This window comes from Sapajus apella, unplaced genomic scaffold, assembly GCF_009761245.1.
Source record: "Sapajus apella isolate SASKATOON/1434 unplaced genomic scaffold, GSC_monkey_1.0 scaffold126, whole genome shotgun sequence".
In the NCBI taxonomy this organism is placed as follows: domain Eukaryota; kingdom Metazoa; phylum Chordata; class Mammalia; order Primates; family Cebidae; genus Sapajus; species Sapajus apella.
Genome location: NW_022437066.1, coordinates 2,126,363 through 2,144,470, shown reverse-complemented (window position 1 = coordinate 2,144,470; position 18,108 = coordinate 2,126,363). Strand labels below are relative to the sequence as shown.

General features: G+C 54.9%; 1 protein-coding gene and 1 long non-coding RNA gene across 4 annotated transcripts in view; both read right to left on the bottom strand.

Annotated features, from left to right (window-relative positions):
• Nucleotides 1-6,571: 6,571 nt before the first annotated feature.
• UBAC1 (UBA domain containing 1) overlaps nt 6,572-18,108 on the bottom strand; it is a 28,858-nt gene continuing 17,321 nt past the window's right edge. For 2 of the 3 annotated variants that reach the window (XM_032261914.1, XM_032261915.1), the window contains 3 exons: nt 15,103-15,189; nt 10,883-11,021; nt 6,573-7,124 (listed from right to left, as the gene is read on the bottom strand). In XM_032261914.1, coding sequence (XP_032117805.1) covers nt 7,009-7,124; nt 10,883-11,021; nt 15,103-15,189 — 342 coding nt within the window. In that variant the 3' untranslated portion in view covers nt 6,573-7,008. Of the gene's footprint in view, nt 7,125-10,882; nt 11,022-15,102; nt 15,190-18,108 lie in introns of all 3 variants that reach the window. The other variant, XM_032261916.1, reaches the window with a different exon arrangement.
• On the bottom strand, nt 12,003-15,096 carry LOC116539197. The gene is made up of 3 exons (XR_004263948.1): nt 14,514-15,096; nt 13,756-13,913; nt 12,003-13,390 (listed from the first exon to the last, which is right to left on the bottom strand). It is a non-coding gene; the product is annotated as an uncharacterized LOC116539197 (long non-coding RNA).

The window sequence follows — 18,108 nt, the reverse complement described above, 5'->3', positions numbered from 1 at the left end:
TGTCCCCATGTCCCCAGGACCGTCCTCTGATGGCGCTGTCCTCACTCCCCCAGCAGGACTGTCCTCTGATGGCGCTGTCCCCACGCCCCCAGCAGGACTCCTCTGAGAGTCGTGCTCCTGTGGTCTGCAGCTCCTATGCTCCCTCCACATCCCGGCCCCACCTCCCACCTACCTGCTCCATCAAGCATTTTCCAAGTTCCTCCATGACCAGCCAGCCCTGGACCTGGGGACAGAGCAGGGCCCTGACCTTGAGAAGACCGCGGGCTGGTGGACCCCTCCAGCCTCTCCGACATCGGGTCCTTCCTGGGGAGCTCCCCCAGTCCCCACCAGCTGATGGTGAACCCCACCGCCCCCTTCAGACTCCTCATCTGGGTTCCCGCTGACATGCCATCTGGCTGTCGTGGCCCAAGTGGCTTGGCTACCTCTCTCTGTGCAGGGGTGAGGACCCCCCTGCTTGCCTAGATGGCAATGTCTCGAGCACATGCCATCAGGGAACGTCACCCCTCCGGTGGCGGATCCACTCTGCTGTGGAGCCTCAGCGTCATCCCACTCCACCAGGTAACACGTGTGTCATTGCTGAGCTCGGCCACCTGAGCAGGAGGGAACGCCGGCCAGGTGAGTGCTCTGACTCCCTCCACCTTCACTGGCGCACACGTGACCCACCTCAGCGACACACCTTGGTCTAGAGCCCTGCACGTAGCCACAGGGGCCTGCTCAGGGGTCCTGCTCCATAGGCCCTTGAATTCACAGAAGCTCAAAGTGACACAGACAGCCTTTACCTCAACAGAACCATGTGCACTGGCACAGCTGTGTAGAGCCAGTGTCCCTGGCCCAGTACCCACGCGCCGCAGAGCGGCGGCCCGGAGCCAGGCTGAGAAGCCACTTGGCCTCAGCGGCTGGAACACACCTGCGCTCGGAGCCAGGCTGGGGCACCACGGCACACTCGGACAGCGGCACTGCTGGTGGTGGAACTGAAGTCCACGTAAAGGAAGCATTTCGCCGGGCGCGGTGGCTCAAGCCTGTAATCCCAGCACTTTGGGAGGCCGAGGCGGGTGGATCACGAGGTCAAGAGATCGAGACCATCCTGGTCAACATGGTGAAACCCCATCTCTACTAAAAATACAAAAAATTAGCTGGGCATGGTGGCGCGTGCCTGTAATCCCAGCTACTCAGGAGGTTGAGGCAGGAGAATTGCCTGAACACAGGAGGCGGAGGTTGCGGTGAGCCGAGATTGCGCCATTGCACTCCAGCCTGGGTAACATGAGTGAAACTCCGTCTCAAAAAAAAAAAAAAAAAAAAAAAAGGAAGCATTTCTAGAGTTTGCGGCTCATTTCATCTCACCCTCTAAGACACAACCTTAGCCCTAAAATACATGTGCCTGACACAGGCTGTGTCCACAGGTGCAGTGCCTCGCCCATGTGTGCGCGGATAGCCTGGCCCCCGGGAAGCGGCAGGACCGTGACCAGGCCCAGTGTGCCCCCTGCAGCCGGCACAGGAGCAGAAACCACATTCACCAGGGCAGCTGTGACGTGCCTTCCGGAACCCACCTGCGCAGTCTGCAGCCCCTGGGAAGGCACTGACGGCCCTTGGCATTTACCCCCCACCCCGCTGTGGCCCTTCCCAGAACTCCACAACTGCATGCAACCAGGTCAAAATGTGGATCCATCTCGCCAGAGGACAGGGCTTGGTGAGAATGTGAATCCCCGACCCCAGAGCCTCTGACCCCAGGGCTGAAAGGCGGCTACAGAAAAACACAGGGCCAGTGGAGGAGGCGCGCTGGGGAAGCCGCGTGTGCAGGGACAAGGGATGGGAGCAGACTCATCATCTTCGGGGAAAGGCCGGCACACACTTCCCTCCTCACGGCTGCCACATCAGGCGGGTGTGGGTGCTCAGGCCACAGCAAGATGGGCCGGGCAGTCAGTGAACTCCTGGAAAGCGCGGCTCCGCAGCCCACAGTACCGGGAGCCGTCCCAAGAACGCACCTGTCTGGAGGCTCCTCGGAAGGAATTTCCCAACCTTGACAACCTCAATGAGGAGAGCATTCTCTTCTGACTCTCAAGTTTGCCGAAAGAGGACGGTGGGCGAGGGGGGCACTATGGTTGGCCAGACCCTGCTGGCGGGGGGCGGGCCGAGGACCCCGTGGCCTGGTGGCAGGGTAGGGGATAGGCATCCCTGGACCCAGGTCCTGGTGCAGGAGGCCCAGGCCTCGCAGGCCCGCAGCCCTGCCCACTCCTTCCGAGCAGCACCTGCATCGGGCATAGCCGTCCAGATGGGCTGACCACGGATGAGGGTCTCCAGGCGCTTCCTCACCTCTGCTGCACCCCTGATACCAAACACACCGAGAAAGCTGGGCCACCAGCGTTTGGTTGGAAACACCACTGGGTTTCCACAGTGGCTTCATTATGTTGAAACTAACACCCATCAAGCTGGGTTACATGTAAAGCTTCAAGGGAAAAGGCTTTTCACCGGGTACATTTCTACAGGTAACTGCCCAGCCTCGTAACCGGAAAATTCAGGGTATCCACCTCTCAACTGTGCCTCCTGACGATCCCCACGAAGCCACACACACCTGGCTGTGCACGCCCGCGAGGGCAAGGGGCACGCAGAGCAGGGTCTGTGGACGCGTCGGAGCCGCTGCCCTGCTCGTTCTTGTTTCTCCCGTCACCAGGACCCTCCGCAAGCCTAGCTCTGCCCCAAGGGGTAAGCTGGGCCCAAGCAGCTGGCGTGAGACGGCCTCATCCTGCCCAGCTTTCCCAGGGCCTGCCCAGCCCTCGGCAGCTGAGACCAAGAATGGGCCTGTTTGGGACTTGAAACAAGTTTTTTTTTTGAGCCAGAGTCTCTCTCTGTCACCCAGGCCGGAGTGCAGTGGCGCAATCTCGGCTCACTGCAACCTCCACCTCCCAGGTTCAAGCCATTCTCCTCCCTCAGCTTCCCGAGTAGCTGGGATTACAGGCACCTGCCACCACGCCCAGCTAATTTCTGTATTTTTAGTAGAGACGGGGTTTCACCACGTTGGCCAGGCTGATCGCAAACTCCTGACCTCAGGTGATCTGCCTACATCAGCTTCTCAAAGTGCTGGGATTACAGGCGTGAGCCACCGCCCCTGGCTGGTAAATGGGTTTTTAAAGCTAGGCATGTATACAGGTTGTATTTTCTCTAAATTTCATTGCAAGAGAGCAAAGGAAGGATTCAGAGGAGCTCTGTTATAAACAGAGGACTGAAATGCCTGGCCACACCCAGGCCCTGTGCCAGGCTCGGTGTGGCACGGCTGTACAGACTCACGGCACCAGCAACGCCCTGGGCGGGCGGCCTGGCAATAGAAGCCCAGCATGGCACTTCTAGCCAGGACAGGAGCTGCCCACACCAGACGCTCCAGAACGGCAGGCCCCAGCACCTGCGGCATCGTTGGGGCCATTCTCAATACCGCCAGCTCCACCTGAACCCAAGTGAGGCTGCCATAAAGCAGAGCTCCCACAGCAGGAGCCACTGTGGATGGGGGGCCGCGATCCACAGGGTGGGCGCTGGAAACAAGCAGGGAACCTGCACCGCAGGCGAATCCGAGGGAGGTCCACGAAGCCAGCTTCACCTCAGGTCCTAATCACGAGACAGGCAGCTGCGTCTGTCATCCGTTCAACAGACCCCCCAACCCCTTCTGGGGCGGTCGCAGCTTTGGGTCCCCAGACGGGCAAGGAAATCAACCTGTCAGGAGCAGAAGCCTGCAGGGAGACGCTGAGCACATGGGGGCCGTCCTGTCCCCGCCCTCAAGCCCAAGAGCAACAGGGAAGCAGGTCAGGCATGGAGGAAGGCCCTCGAGGCCACTGACTCCTGCCCCCTTTCCAGGCACGGCAAAGGCCAGGACCATAACCAGAATGAACACGGCTGTGCTGACAGGTACCAAGAGGCTTTTCTTTTTTTGAGATAGGGTCTTGCTCTGTCGCCCAGGCTGGAGTGCAGTGGCACGATCTCAACACACTGCAGCCTCGATCTCCCAGGCGCGAGCAATCCTCCCATCTCAGCCTTCTGAGCAGCTGAGACTACAGGCATGCACACCACATGGGGCTAATTTTTTGTATTTTTTGTAGAAAGGGGTCTCACTATGTTGCCCAGCCTGGTCTCAAACTCCTGAGCTCAAGCGATCCACCCACCTTGGTCTCCTGAACTTCTGGGATTACAGGTGTGCACCACCATACCTGGCCCCAGTAGGCTTTTCTTTTCTCAGGGATCTCCTGAGACAGGGTCTTGCTCTGTGGCCCAGGCTGGAGGGCAGCATCCGGATCATGGTTTACTGCAGCCGTGACCTCCTGGGCTCCAGTGACCCCTGCCTGAGCCTCCCGAGCCGCTGAGACTGCAGCTGCATGCCACCTTGCCCTGCTGAGTTTTGTATTTTCTTATAGCAACAAGGTCTCACTGCTGCCCAGGCTCGTCTCAAACCCCTGGGCTCAAGTGATCCTCCCGCTGATCCTTGGCCTCCCAAAGTGCTGGGACTCCAGGTGTGAGCCACCACACGCCCAGCCTCCCGAAACATCTTAACAGGAAAGACGCATGAGCTCATGTGAGGCCCGCCGCCAGGGCGACTCCTTTACCTGCACCCACACCTGCCCAGGGCTGGGATGTGCCGGGGTCAGCCCAGCCCCTCTGAGACATTCTCAGGGGGAACTTTCCTTCTCCCTAGAGGAGAAATGGAAACACAGAGCCTGAGTGTCCCGTCCAGGGCTGTGCCTTCCGCTGAAGTGTGCAGGAAGGCTGCAGGGCCCGGCCCACAGCTTCAGAAGGGCAGTTTCACACCCAGCAGCAGAAGAAATAGGTATGAGGCCCACAAACCACGTACTTTGAACCCACAGAATAAAAGATTTAGTTGCCATTTAAAACACGAAACACAGACTTGGGCAGCAACTCAGGCCTGTAACCCCAGCACCTTGGGAGGTCGAGACCAGCCTGGCCAACATGGCGAAACTCATCTCTACTAAACGTACAAAAATTGGCCAGGCACGGTGGCTCACACCTGTAATCCCGACACTTTGGGAGGCCGAGGCAGGTGGATCACCTGAGGTCAGGAGTTTGAGACCAGCCTGGCCAACGTGGCAAAACCCCGTCTCTACTAAAAATACAAAAATTAGCCGGGCGTGGTGGCAGCCACCTGTAATCCCAGCTACTGGGGAGGCTGAGGCAGGAGAATAGCTTGAACCCAGGGATGGAGGTTGCAGTGAGCCCAGACTGTACCACTTCACTCCAGCCTGGGTGACAGAGTGAGACTCCGTTTCAAAAACAAAAAAAATTAGCCAGGTGTTGTGGCGTGCACCTGTAATCCCAGCTACTCGGGAGGCTGAGGCTCAAAAATCACTTGAACCCAAGAGGTGGAGGCTTCGGTGAGCCGAGATGGAGTTACTACACTCTACTCTGGGCAACAGAGTGAGATTCTGTCTCAAAAAAAAAAAAAAAAAAAGAAAGAAACAGAGGCAAAATAATAGTAAAAGAGTGTAGCACAAACGCTGAGAATGCGTCCTGCTGCTTCAGGGATACCTGGATAACTGCTTTTCAGAGACAGGGTCTTGTTCTGTCACTCAGGCTAGAGAGCAGTGGTGCGATCACAGCTCACTGCAGCCTCAAGCTCCTGCGTTCAAGAGAGCCTCCCACCTCAGTGCGACTACACGACCATCTTAACATAGGCTTAGATGTGAAATTCGCTACTTTTAAAAATCATTTTTAACATTTCTGCCCAAATGGTTTTTTGTTTTTTTCCTGAGACAGAGTTTTGCTCGTTAGGCTCACTGCAACCTCCACCTCCTGGGTTCAGGCAATTCTCCTGCCTCAGCCTCCTGAGTAGCTGGGATTACAGGCACACGCCACCATGCCCAGCTGATTTTTTATATTTTTGGTAGAGACGGGGTTTCACCATGTTGACCAGGATGGTCTCGATCTCTTGACCTTGTGATCCACCCACCTCGGCCTCCCAAAGTGCTGCGATTACAGGCGTGAGCCACCCTGCCCGGCCTGCCCAAATGGTTTAAACTAAACTTAGTTTTAAATCTAAATCTCAAAAATAATGAAGACCTAGATGTGTGAAAATAAATATTTTCTGAAAACATTCTTAGCTACCGTGCACCCAGAGCTCAGCTAAGGTTCCCACACAGGTGGGAAGGGCAGGGCAGGGCAGGGCAGGGACGGGCAGGGGAGGGGCCGCTTCAGAAGAGGAGCCGAAAACGAGCAGCTCGGAACTGACTGCCCCCAACAAGAATCATGAGCAGAGTTCACAAAACACAAAACTCAGTTTCTCATTTTAAGACACAGGTCATGTTTTTAAAAAAGAAATGGAAAAAAAGAGGAAGAGGCCAGGGGCAGGCGGGAGCTGCCATGCTCAGCACCTGTGTCCCGGGAATTCGGGCTCAGCTCCAGTCCCTTAAACCCAATACAACATGAGGCTTTGCCAACCAAACGTGGCCACAAGACCGCCCACGTGCTGCGGTGGCCCCAGCGCCCGCCCCGGGTCGGAGCAGTGAGCATGGAGCCGCGGGATGCGGCCCCCAGGGAGGCATGGGCTTCTTCCACAGCACCAAGAAAAGACCAAAACAGGAAATAGGAAAAGGGACTTTATTTATTAAAGAAAAGTCATCTGTGAGTGACTAGTTAAATTAGCATGCCTGACATTAACACTCTGGGTTGAAACCTGCCTCCGTCAAATAACAAATAACACATGGACTCTCTAAGCAAACGTCTGGTGGCAGTTCAAGTAGCAACTCAAGAGCCCAGAGGAGCACGGGAGGAAGCCATCACTCCACTTCCTAGTGCCAAAAGTACTTTTTTGTAAACACCTGTCAGATGCTAAAAATACGGCCTTACAGACTACCGTCACCAGAGTTTATAAGCAATCAGATCAGAGTGCAGGAGCAGCCGCGGCGCCACCAACGGTCCAGGGCCGAGGAGCTGAAGTGAGTTTCCAGGTGACGTCCGCTCTGCCCTGGGCTGCGCTGGGGGCTGCTGTGGCCGGACAGCCGAGCGGAGCAGCGCCACCTACGTGCGATTTAGTGTCTGGAAGATTCTAGAGATCTGCAGCATGACAGGACCCGTTTCTGGATCGTTCATCCACTGGGTGCTGTTCAGCGGGTTCTCCAGCATGTCCTCAAACGCTGCAGGAGAAACAGAGCCAGGCTGAGTGCCCACGCCCCCAACTCAGCCCATAGGCCCCGGCGTGACTTTCCTCTTCTGCAGCTTCCTAGTGGAGAGGGAGTGTCTCCAGGGCAAAGGCCACACAGAGCTCCCCGCTGTGCACTCTCCGCCTGAAACCCACCCAGCTCGGTCAGATGCGCCGATCAAATCAGGAGATCCGATCACAATCGTGCACTCAATTCTGGCAGGCAGCCGCCAGGGCTCAAAAATCATCTCCCCCAGCAACTCAACTTCCAATCCCACCCCGAGGAGGTCAGCAGATGCAGAAAGGACACACAAAGGCACTGTCACAAAGTTAACAATAAATTGGAAAACCGTAATGCTCGGCCTTAGAAAAATGACTTCTTTAAAAAACCAGCACTTTAAAAATGCAGCAAAGCACTTCCTCCAAATGAAAATGTGGGTCTTCTGAACAGCTTTATACAACTGCTTCCCTGAGCAGCTGCCTTTTAGCAAACAGCTCTCCGCTCCCCACACTGTGAAGGCGCACACCGTCTGCTGGCAGCCGGCCCCTCTGCCTGATCGATGGCTCCACTCTGACCTGATGCCCATGGGAGCACTTACAGGCTCCAGGCAAAGTGCTCACTACAGGAATTCACAGCCATTCACGGCCCAGGAGCCAGCGGCTGAGCAGAGCTCAGAGTGAACCTGACTTGGCTCTTCATGACTGGACAACCCCCAGGCCCTAAAGCAATCCCTTGGTGTTCCGATTCAAAGTCCCTGAAAACCACTTCAAAATCTCAGAAAGAGACCAAGAAAGATGATGCCAACCCGGTGTCTCCAAGAACAAACTATAAGGTCCACAGCAGCTGTTCCTCACACAGGGCGGGGAACTTAATCTCCTCTCAACAAACAGCAAAATAAATTCTGGAAGGATCAAAGAGATGAACAAAAAGACGAAGAAAGGGAGTTAAATATGAAAAACCACACAGATGATTATTTATCTGAGGAAGGACTTTCCTTTTTGGATTTTTTTTGAGACAGTCTTGCTTCGTTGCCCAGGCTGGAGTGCAATGGAGTGATCATGGCTCACTGCAGCCTTGAACTCCCAGGCTCAAGTGATCCTCCCGCCTCAGTCTCCCAAGTAGCAGGCGTGCCACCATGCCTGGCTGATTTTTTTTCGTTTTCTTTTTGTTTTTTAGACAGAGTCTTGCTCTGTTGCCCAGGCTGGAATGTAGTGGCCCATCTAGGATCACTGTAACCTTTGCCTCCCAGGTTCAAGCGATTCTCCTGCCTCAGCCTCCTGAGTAGCTGGGACTACAGGCGCACACCACCACGCCTGGCTAATTTTTGTATTTTATTTTTAGTACAGATGGGATTTTACTATAGGCCAGGCTGGTCTCGAAAGCCTGACCTTGTGATCTGCCCACCTCAGTCTCCCGAAGTGCTGGGATTACAAGTGTGAGCCACAGCGCCTGACCTGCTTTTTTTTTTTTAGCAGAGAGAAGGTCCTGCTATGTGACTCAGGCTGGTCTTCAACTCCCGAGCTCAAGCAATCCTCTCGCCTCAGCCTCCCAAAGTGCTAAGATGACAGGCATGAGCCACCGTGCCTAACCTGAGGAAAGACTTTCTTCTGTATATCTTAACTTTTGTATGTCAGAGAATGCCACACAAAATTAGAGGGCAGAAACAGTTTACAAAAGTAGATGTCCCTAACATACAAGAAGCTATCAAGAAAGCTCTAAGATTAATATTGCAATTGAGAAACAGATGGGCCAGGTGCAATGGCTTACGTCTACAATCCCAGCATTCTGGAAGGCAGAGGTGGGAGGCTCGCTTGAAGCCAGAAGTTCAAGACCAACCTGAACAAAAAACACGAGATCCCATCTCAACAACAACAAAATTGGCTGGGCATGGGGGGTGTGTGCCTATAGTCACAACTACCCGGGAGGATGACGACTTGAGCCCAGGATGTCAGGGCTGCAATGAGCTGTGACTGCACCACTGCACTCCAGCCTGGGTGACAGAGCAACACCCTGTCACCAAAAAAGGAAAGAAAAAAAAAAACAGATGACAGGCAGAGGCAGTACATAAAAGAAGAAATGCAATCGATAACAGAAAATATCCAACATTGCCAATAACTAAAAGGAATACAAATTAAAACAGTGGGGGTCTTGTCTATGATATGGAGGTAGGCGAGTGTGTGTGCTGGGGGCAGATTCTGCATGGGCAGTGGGGCCATCACTGCACTCTAGCCTGGGTGACAGAGCAAGATCATGTTTCTGTTAGAAAAAGAAAAAAGGTTTTTGGACAGACCCCAAGGCAGCACACACTAATATCCTAAGGTATACATACAGTAGGAGAGCTAGGAGGAATATGCTTTCAGTGTGAAAGGAATCACTAAGAACAAAAATAAACTCACAAAAGACCATTCTCAGGTTTTAGAATTTGGGTAAAAAGAAGATCCCTACCTCACACCACACACATACTTCTGGGTAGCTTATGGACTGAAATGAGAGAAACTTCAACAGTTTTGGAAAAAAAATAAAGGAAAATGTATTTCTGACTTTGGGATAGGAGGGTTTTCTTTAAAGGTTCACATTCTACAAGAAAACACAGACACACTTAAGGACATTAAAACACAGAATTCTGCCCATCAGCATGAGTAAATACGTCGGAAACTCAACAACGGCATCTGCAGCACAACTAATGGGGAAAGGGTCAGGATCTAGGAGGTGAGGACCTTTCTGAATGAATAAGAAAACAATCCAAGAGAAAAGCAGGCCAAATGCTGAGCAGAAGCCCTCTCACGGCCGAGGTCCTACAGGTGGTCAATACACTTCTGAAAGAAGGCCAGCCTTTAATCAAGATCAGGGCATGGCTGTCACAGCACCAGAGACACCTCCAGCCTACTCAGGTAGCAAAGGTCCTCCCAACGTCCAGGGCCTTGGCTCCTGGGGACCAGCAGGAACCCTGCAATCCCAGCCCTAGGTATTCGGCTTAGAGAAACCCTCATCCCAGCTCCCTGGCAATGAGAACACTAAGAACAGCACCACATGCAGACACCCCAAGGACCATCAGTTCCCCGGTGCCTTCCATCAACGAATTACTCCACAACTCCCACAAAGAATGTAGTCAGTCAGTCACAGAGGCCTGTTTGAAACGTGATTCTGCTTACACAAAGGCAGCAACAAATGAGAGATTGTTTGAGGAGACACAAATACGAGAAAACTCTACAGGGAAGCAGAGAGGTAAGCCGTGGCAATAGCGATGGCCACACTGGAGGGAGGGGCACCCCAGACCCAGAGCTGAATGGCAGATACATGGCTATTAGTTTTATTCTTTAAAGTTATAGCATCATATATACTTTTGTATGTAGTATCTCACAACAAAAATAAACAATTACCAGTGAAGTCCCTGACAAAGAGTAAGACCAAAAGCCCAAACCACGCCTTGTCCTCACGTGAGTTCTTAAGCTGCTGGTGCAGTCTCTACCCTGCTGGCCCTTGGGAAGCCACTGGCACCGGTTTTCTGAAGCCTGTATGAGCGTCATCGCGCAGGAGACAGTCACATTGCAATCAGAACCTGACCTGCAGGCCCCACAGTAACACAGCAGAGCTACACCTGCAGGATGCCAAGGTGCATGGCAGGACATGCCACCAGGGCACAGCGACCCTCAGCGCAGGATCCTCCGCGTCACCTCCGCGGCACCTGCATGTCCTGCGAGGGAACGGCCAGCCTCCCCCACCGCGAGTGAGTGTGAAGAAGGTGCACATACCTAGCAATGTTTTCGGGTTGGTCAGGCCCAGCTGCACCACTGGGTTATCCAGGATGGCCTGAAAGAGAGGACTGTCGGGGTCGATGCCCTTGTCCAGCTCCTCCGGGGAGGGCTTCCGGTCCCCCAGCAGCCACTCGCACTGCAAAGCCAAGAGCACCAATGCCACCATTAGCCCTTCAGTGCGTCTGCAAGACACCACCAGCAGCAAGCACAAGGGCTGCTCCGGCACCCTGCCGTGAGTTCCTGTTGAGGCCCCAAGGCTGCTCTCACTGGAAGGGACCCTACCATGAAGACAAACCCAGCCCAGATTCACTGCTGTGCATGTCAGACCAGGCCAGAGAGAGTAAGAAGAGACAGTGCAGACATCACTGACGGCTGCCGCTTCCCCGGTTACCTGGGCCAGCATGGGCCAGCATAGTCCACCGAGGAGTGTCGGGAAGGTAATTAACAAACGTACCAAGCACCCAGCTTGCCTGTGGTCCTGTTACAGGCAGTCAGTAGTGCTGGAGACATTAGGATACAGGCTCCTCATCTCCGTTTTGGAGTTGTGAGCTGCCAGCTCCGCTGGTGAGTGGGGGGTGGTGTTGGTCACCACGGGGCCCTCCCCAGGCAGAGTTCCATCAGCCCAGCTGGCACCCAGGCACAGGACAAGAATCATTCTGAGTCAGTTTAATAATATAAACGGGCTGGGTGTGGTGGCTCATGCATGTAATCCCAGCACTTCAGAAGCCAAAGCAGGAGGACCAATTAAAGCCAGGAGGTCAAGACCAGCGTGAGCAGATAAATGTACAAATTACCTATCCATAGAGTATGTACACATAAGGCACCATTTTAGAAAGACAAAGCCTAGGCCGGGCGCAGTGGCACACACTTGTAATCCCAGCACTTTGGGAGGCAGGCAGATCATGAGGTCAAGAGTTCAGTACCAGCCTGACCAACATGGGGAAACATCGTGTCTACTAAAAATACAAAAAAAATTAGCTGGGCATGGTGGTGCATGACTGGAATCCCAGCTACCTGGAAGTCTGAGACAGGAGAACTGCCTGAGCCCAGGAGGCAGAGGTTGCAGTGAGCCGACATCACGCCACTGCACTCCAGCCTGGGCAACAAGAGAAAGACTCCATCTCAAAAAAAAAAAGACTAGAATTTTGTGTTTTTAAATTTTTGTATTCTTTGAGACAGCTACCCTATTATTTCACTTAAACAGCCACACACTTCACCGCACGTGGAAGCAAGCAAACACACGGCCTCCGCCATGCACAGGCAATCAGGAGTGACGCTCCCAGCACCCACCCCGCCCACCACTCACTCACCCAGCCAAACACTCACTCACCACAGCCCCAAACTCACTCACCACAGCCCCAAACTCACTCACCACAGCCCAGTACTCACTCACCACAGCCTGACACTCACTCACCACAGCCCAGCACTCACTTACCCAGCCCAGGACTCACTCGCCGAGCCCAGCACTCACTCACTCACTAAGCCCAGCACACATTCACGACAGTCTGACACTCGGACCAGCAATGACTCACCCAGCCCAGCACTCACTCACCACAGCCCAGCACCCAGCCCAGCACTCACTCACCATAGCCCAGCACTCACTCACCACAGCCCAGGACTCACTCATCCAGCCCAGCACTCACTCACCGAGCCCCGCACCCACCCAGCCCAAGACTCATTCATCGAGCCCAGCACTCACTCACCAAGCCCAGCACTCACCCAGCCCAGGATTCACTCAACCAGCCCAGGACTCTCACCCAGCCCAGCATTCACTCACCAGAGCCCAGCACTCACCCAGCCCAGCACTCACTCACCACAGCCCAGCACTAACCCAGCCCAGCACTCACTCAACACAGCTCAGCACTCACCACAGCCCAGCACTCACTCACTCAGCCCAGCACTCACTCACCCAGCCCAGCACTCACTCACCACAGCCCAGCACCCAGCCCAGCACTCACCACAGCCCAGCACCCAGCCCAGCACTCACCACAGCCCAGCACTGACTCACCGCAACCCAGCACTCACTCACCCAGCCAAGCAGTCACCACAGCCCAGTACGCACTCACCACAGCCCGACACTCACTCACCACAGCCAAGCAGTCACTCACCCAGCCCAGAACTCACTCACGGAGCCCAGCACTCATTCACCATAGCCTGACACTCGGAACAGCACTCACTCACCCAGCCCAGCACTCACTCACCACAGCCCGACACTCACTCACCACAGCCCGACACTCACTTACCACAGCCCACCACCCAGCCGAGCACTCACTCACCCAGCCCAGCACTCACTCACCACAGCTCAGCACTCACTCGCCACAGCCTAGCACCCAGCCCAGCACTGACTCACCACAGCCCAGCACTCACTCACCCAGCCAAGCAGTCACCACAGCCCAGTACGCACTCACCACAGCCCGACACTCACTCACCACAGCCAAGCACTCACTCACCCAGCCCAGGACTCACTCACCCAGCCCAGGACTCACTCACCCAGCCCAGCACTCACTCACCCAGCCCAGCACTCAGCCAGCCCAGGACCACTCACACAGCCTAGCACTCACTCACCCAGCCCAGAGCTGACTGACCACAGCCCAGCACTCACTCATCCAGCCCAACACTCACCACAGCCCAGCACTCACACCCACAGCCCACCACCCGGCCCAGCACTCACACACCACAGCCCAGCACTCACTCACCCAGCCAAGCAGTCACCAAAGCCCAGTACGCACTCACCACAACCCGACACTCACTTACCACAGCCCAGCAGTCACTCACCCAGCCCAACACTCACTGACCACAGCCCAGCACTCACTCACCACAGCTTGACATTCACTATCTCAGCCCAGCCCAGCACTCAACCAGCCCAGCACTCACTCACCCAGCCCAGGACTCACTCACCCAGCCCAGTACTCTCACCCAGCCCAGCACTCAGCCAGCCCAAGACTCACTCACAGAGCCTAGCACTCACTCACCAGTCCAGCACTGACTGACCACAGCCCAGCACTCACTCACCACAGCCCAGCACTCACTCACCACAGCCCACCACCCAGCCCAGCACTCACTCACCATGGCCCAGCACTCACTCACCACAGCCCATCAGTCATTCACCCAGCCCAGCATTCACTCGCCGAGCCCAGCACTCGCTCACCCAGCCAAGCAGTCACCATAGCCCAGTACGCACTCACCACAGCCCAACACTCACTCACCACAGCCCATCAGTCATTCACCCAGCCCAGCATTCACTCGCTGAGCCCAGCACTCACTCACCGAATCCAGCACTCACTCACAGCCGAACTCTCAGAACAGCACTCAATCACTCAGCCCAGCACTCACTCACCCAGCCCAGCACTCACTCAGCCCAGGACTCCCTCACCCAGCCCAGCACTCCCTCGCCACAGCCCAGCACTTACCACAGCCCAGCACTCACTCAGCCCAGTACTCACTCACCACAGCCCAGCACTCACTCACCCAGCCCAGCACTCACTCACCGCAGCCTACCACCCAGTCCAGCACTCACCCACCACAGCCCAGCACCCACTCACCCAGCCCAGCACTCACTCACCGCAGCCCACCACCAAGCCCAGCACTCACTCACCGCAGCCCACCATCAAGCCCAGCACTCACTCACCACAGCCCAGCACTCACTCACCACAGCCCGACACTCACTCACCCAGATACTCACTCACCACAGCCCAGCACTCACTCATTCAGCCCAGCACTCACCCAGCCCAGCACACACTCACCACAGCCCAGCACACACTCACCCAGCCCACGACTCACTCATCACAGCACAGCACTCACCACAGCACAGCACTCACTCACCCAACCCAGCACTCACTCACCACAGCCCAGCACTCACTCACCAAGCCCAGCACTCACTCACCCAGCACAGCACTCACTCACCCAGCACAGCACTCACTCAACACAGCACAGCACTCACCCAGCCCAGCACTCACTCACCCAGCCCAGCACTCACTCACCACAGCCCAGCACTCACTCACCACAGCCCAGCACTCACTCACCAAGCCCAGCACTCACTCACCCAGCACAGCACTCACTCACCCAGCACAGCACTCACTCAACACAGCACAGCACTCACCCAACACAGCACAGCACTCACCCAGCCCAGGACTCACTCACCCAGCCCAGCACTCACTTACCCAGCCCAGCACTCACTCACCCAGCCCAGCACTCACTCACTGCTGCCCGACACTCACCGCAGCGTTCTGCTGGTTGTTGTTCACTCTGAGGGCATCTATCACCTCCTTCTCGTCGAACCCCATCTCCATCAGGGAAATGACGGCCTAGAGGAGAGCATAGCCGTGAGCTCGCTGCAAGGCAGGAGGCCGAGCAACCAGCTCCCGCATGCAGGGAGGCCACCCTGCTCCACGGCACCCTAGTGGATGGGCTCCAAACAGCACCAGATGTTCCCCATCCAAGTTCTCCCTGCTCAGAGCTCTACTGAAATACATCTTGGTTTGAGGCATCCTAAAGCCCAGGAAGTGCGAGTCTGACCGTAGTCAGCAGAGCCAGGGGGTCAGTGCAGCCCCCGGGCTTGTCTTCAGGGAGCCGCAGGTTGTGGCGGGCATAAACGCATCGCTCATGTGGACACGAGGCAGTCAGGCCAACCTCGGACTCTTTCAGGTTTGTCCCGGTGACTATGTGGGTAAGACCATCTCAGCAGCCACTGCAGGCTGACCCCAGAGGGCCTTGTTAGCCAAGAGTAAGTGGGATTAACAAAGGCCACGTCAGAAAATGCAATTTCAATGCAAAGGAACGTGTCATTGTGATCTGTGAAAAAAAGGTTTTATTCAGATTTTTATCTTAGAAAATCTTAACACTAATTTTTTAACTTTTACTTTTGAACAAAACTTAAGCTACAACTAAACATAGGCTAACTCATTCTGGAGGAAGGACATATATTTTCTGGACAGCAATCACGTAACGAGATAATACACCCTTTACCCTGGAGATCTATAACACAATGTTTAAAGGGGTCCATTTTAAAAAAATAGAATAAAATGAAGGCTTCGTCAAAATTTCAAGGGCCACTCCTAATCCCTGAAAGGTCAGACCCCCGCTCTCTTGACGCCCCCGAGTCCTCTCTCTCTTTGGTGGTTTTCCGGCCACCATGAGCTGGTCTCAGAGTGCTGGCCCCACAGAGCTCCCAGCAGCCCCCGGGCTGACTTCATGCAGCACCGCACCCCATGGACCGTGCGTGTCCACAGCCAGTCTGAACTCACTGTCAGATGCTTCAAAGAGAACCGGGCAGAATGAGACTTCAGCTATGAGCAGAGCTCAGGAAGGATGCTGGCTGGAGATAAATTTGTGCGTGGTCAGTTCAAAAGTCCCAGCCAGGTGCGGTGGCTCATGCGTGCAATGTCAGCACCTTGGGAGGCTCAGGCAGGAGGATCACCTGAGGTCAGGAATTCGAGACCTGCCTGGCCAAAGTGGGGAAGCCCTATCTCTACTAAAAATACAAAAATTAGCTGGGCATGGTGGCGCACAGCTGTAATCCCAGCTACTCGGGAGACTGAGGCAGGAGAATTGCTGGAACCCGGCAGTTGGAGGTTGCAGTGAGCGGAGACAGCGCCACGGCACTGCAGCCTGGGTGACAGGCGAGACTCCGTCTCAAAAAACCAAAGTCTGCGTGTTCTATTCTTCTATTTACGGCCCGTCGCACTTGCCTTCCTGAGCCACTTCCTAAGTTCGGGAGCTCCAACAATGAATGAACTCTAGAAGAAGAACCCACCATACGATATTTTGATATCAAAGTCATACAAAATAGCCTGGCATCTACTGACTTCAAAAGCAGGAAGCCCTCGCCCTCGTTTCTACCTCAGCCTAGGAAACAATCCCCAGTACTCCCGAGGCAACAGGGCAGCCGCGCCCTGCCTCCCAGCGCACGGGGCAAAGACCTGGGCAGCTTTGGGAGGGGGCCTTGCACGCTGGGGCCCTGCCAGCTCTGCCCCTGGACAGCAGGTACGTACCCTGTCCACTGCTGGGGGAGGGGGCAGCGGGAAGGCTCCACCGCTGGGGGAGGGGGCAGCGGGAAGGCTGTCTGGCCTCAAGTCAGAGCTCTCCAACCCTTTCCCGGTCACTAAGCTAGTATCTCGATCCCTGCCAGACCACTGCCTGATCTCAGAACTTGGAAAGAAGCTGAAGGGTAGAAGGGCTGACATGCTGGCCCCTCAAGCCCGGACCACCTTGAATGACTGTCATCAAAGAAGATATTCTATGGAACGTTCTGACACAGAGAGACGACCAGAAGGAACGGCAATGGGGAGGATCTTGGAAAATGAGCACATTAAAATTGTTAAGAATGAGCATCTGTATTTAACAAAAAGGCTTAAGATGCCAAGAAAGAATATGGGGAACAACCTCTCAGAGCCTGTGCAGAACCACAACACAGGAGCGTGCCAAGTCCAACCTCAGAGCACGAAGGACCAGCTGGAGAGCGGCCGCTCCGCCCGGACAGGCTTCCAGGACCACATGTGAACTTGGCTCCCTGGGAGTCAAGGACAGCGAGACAAACTTCTTGCTACACCTAGAAACGCTAGATGGAAATAAAGCAAAAATGCTTTTAGGCAGGGCACACTGGCTCATGCCTGTAATTCCGGCACTTCGGACCACTTGAGGCCAGGAGTTCAGGACCAGCCTGGGCAACACAGGGAGATCCCTATCTGTACACAATTTTTAAAATTAACAAATTAGCCTGGTGTGGTGGTGCATACCTGCAAGAGCTACTCAGGAGACTCAGGTAGCTACAAGGATCATTTGAGCCGAAGAGATCATGGCTGCGGTGAGCCATGACTGTGCCACTGCTCTCCAGCCTGGGTGACAGAGTGAAACTCAGTCTCAAAAGAAAAACAAAGACGAAACGAAACTTTTAAATGTGTAACTAAACTCACAAGAAAGGGATATCCACAAGCGATAAAAACCAAGAAGGAACAGACAGAAAGCTAGCCCTGTGAGAGGGTGTGAGCAGGGCTGCCCTGGGAGGGTAGGGTCTCATGTCCACACACACAGAACGTGCACCTTGAGCCCGTGGGAGGTAGGGAGTGGGAACTGAGACCCTCACTCAAAACCAGGACCCTGAAAAGATGAGAAGATGGACTGGAAAAGCATTTGTCTCAACGAGATCTAACTGAACTGAAGGGCTTCTGCACAGAAAAAAACTACCCTCAGTGAGCCGACAGCCTGCGGAATGGGAGAACATTTCT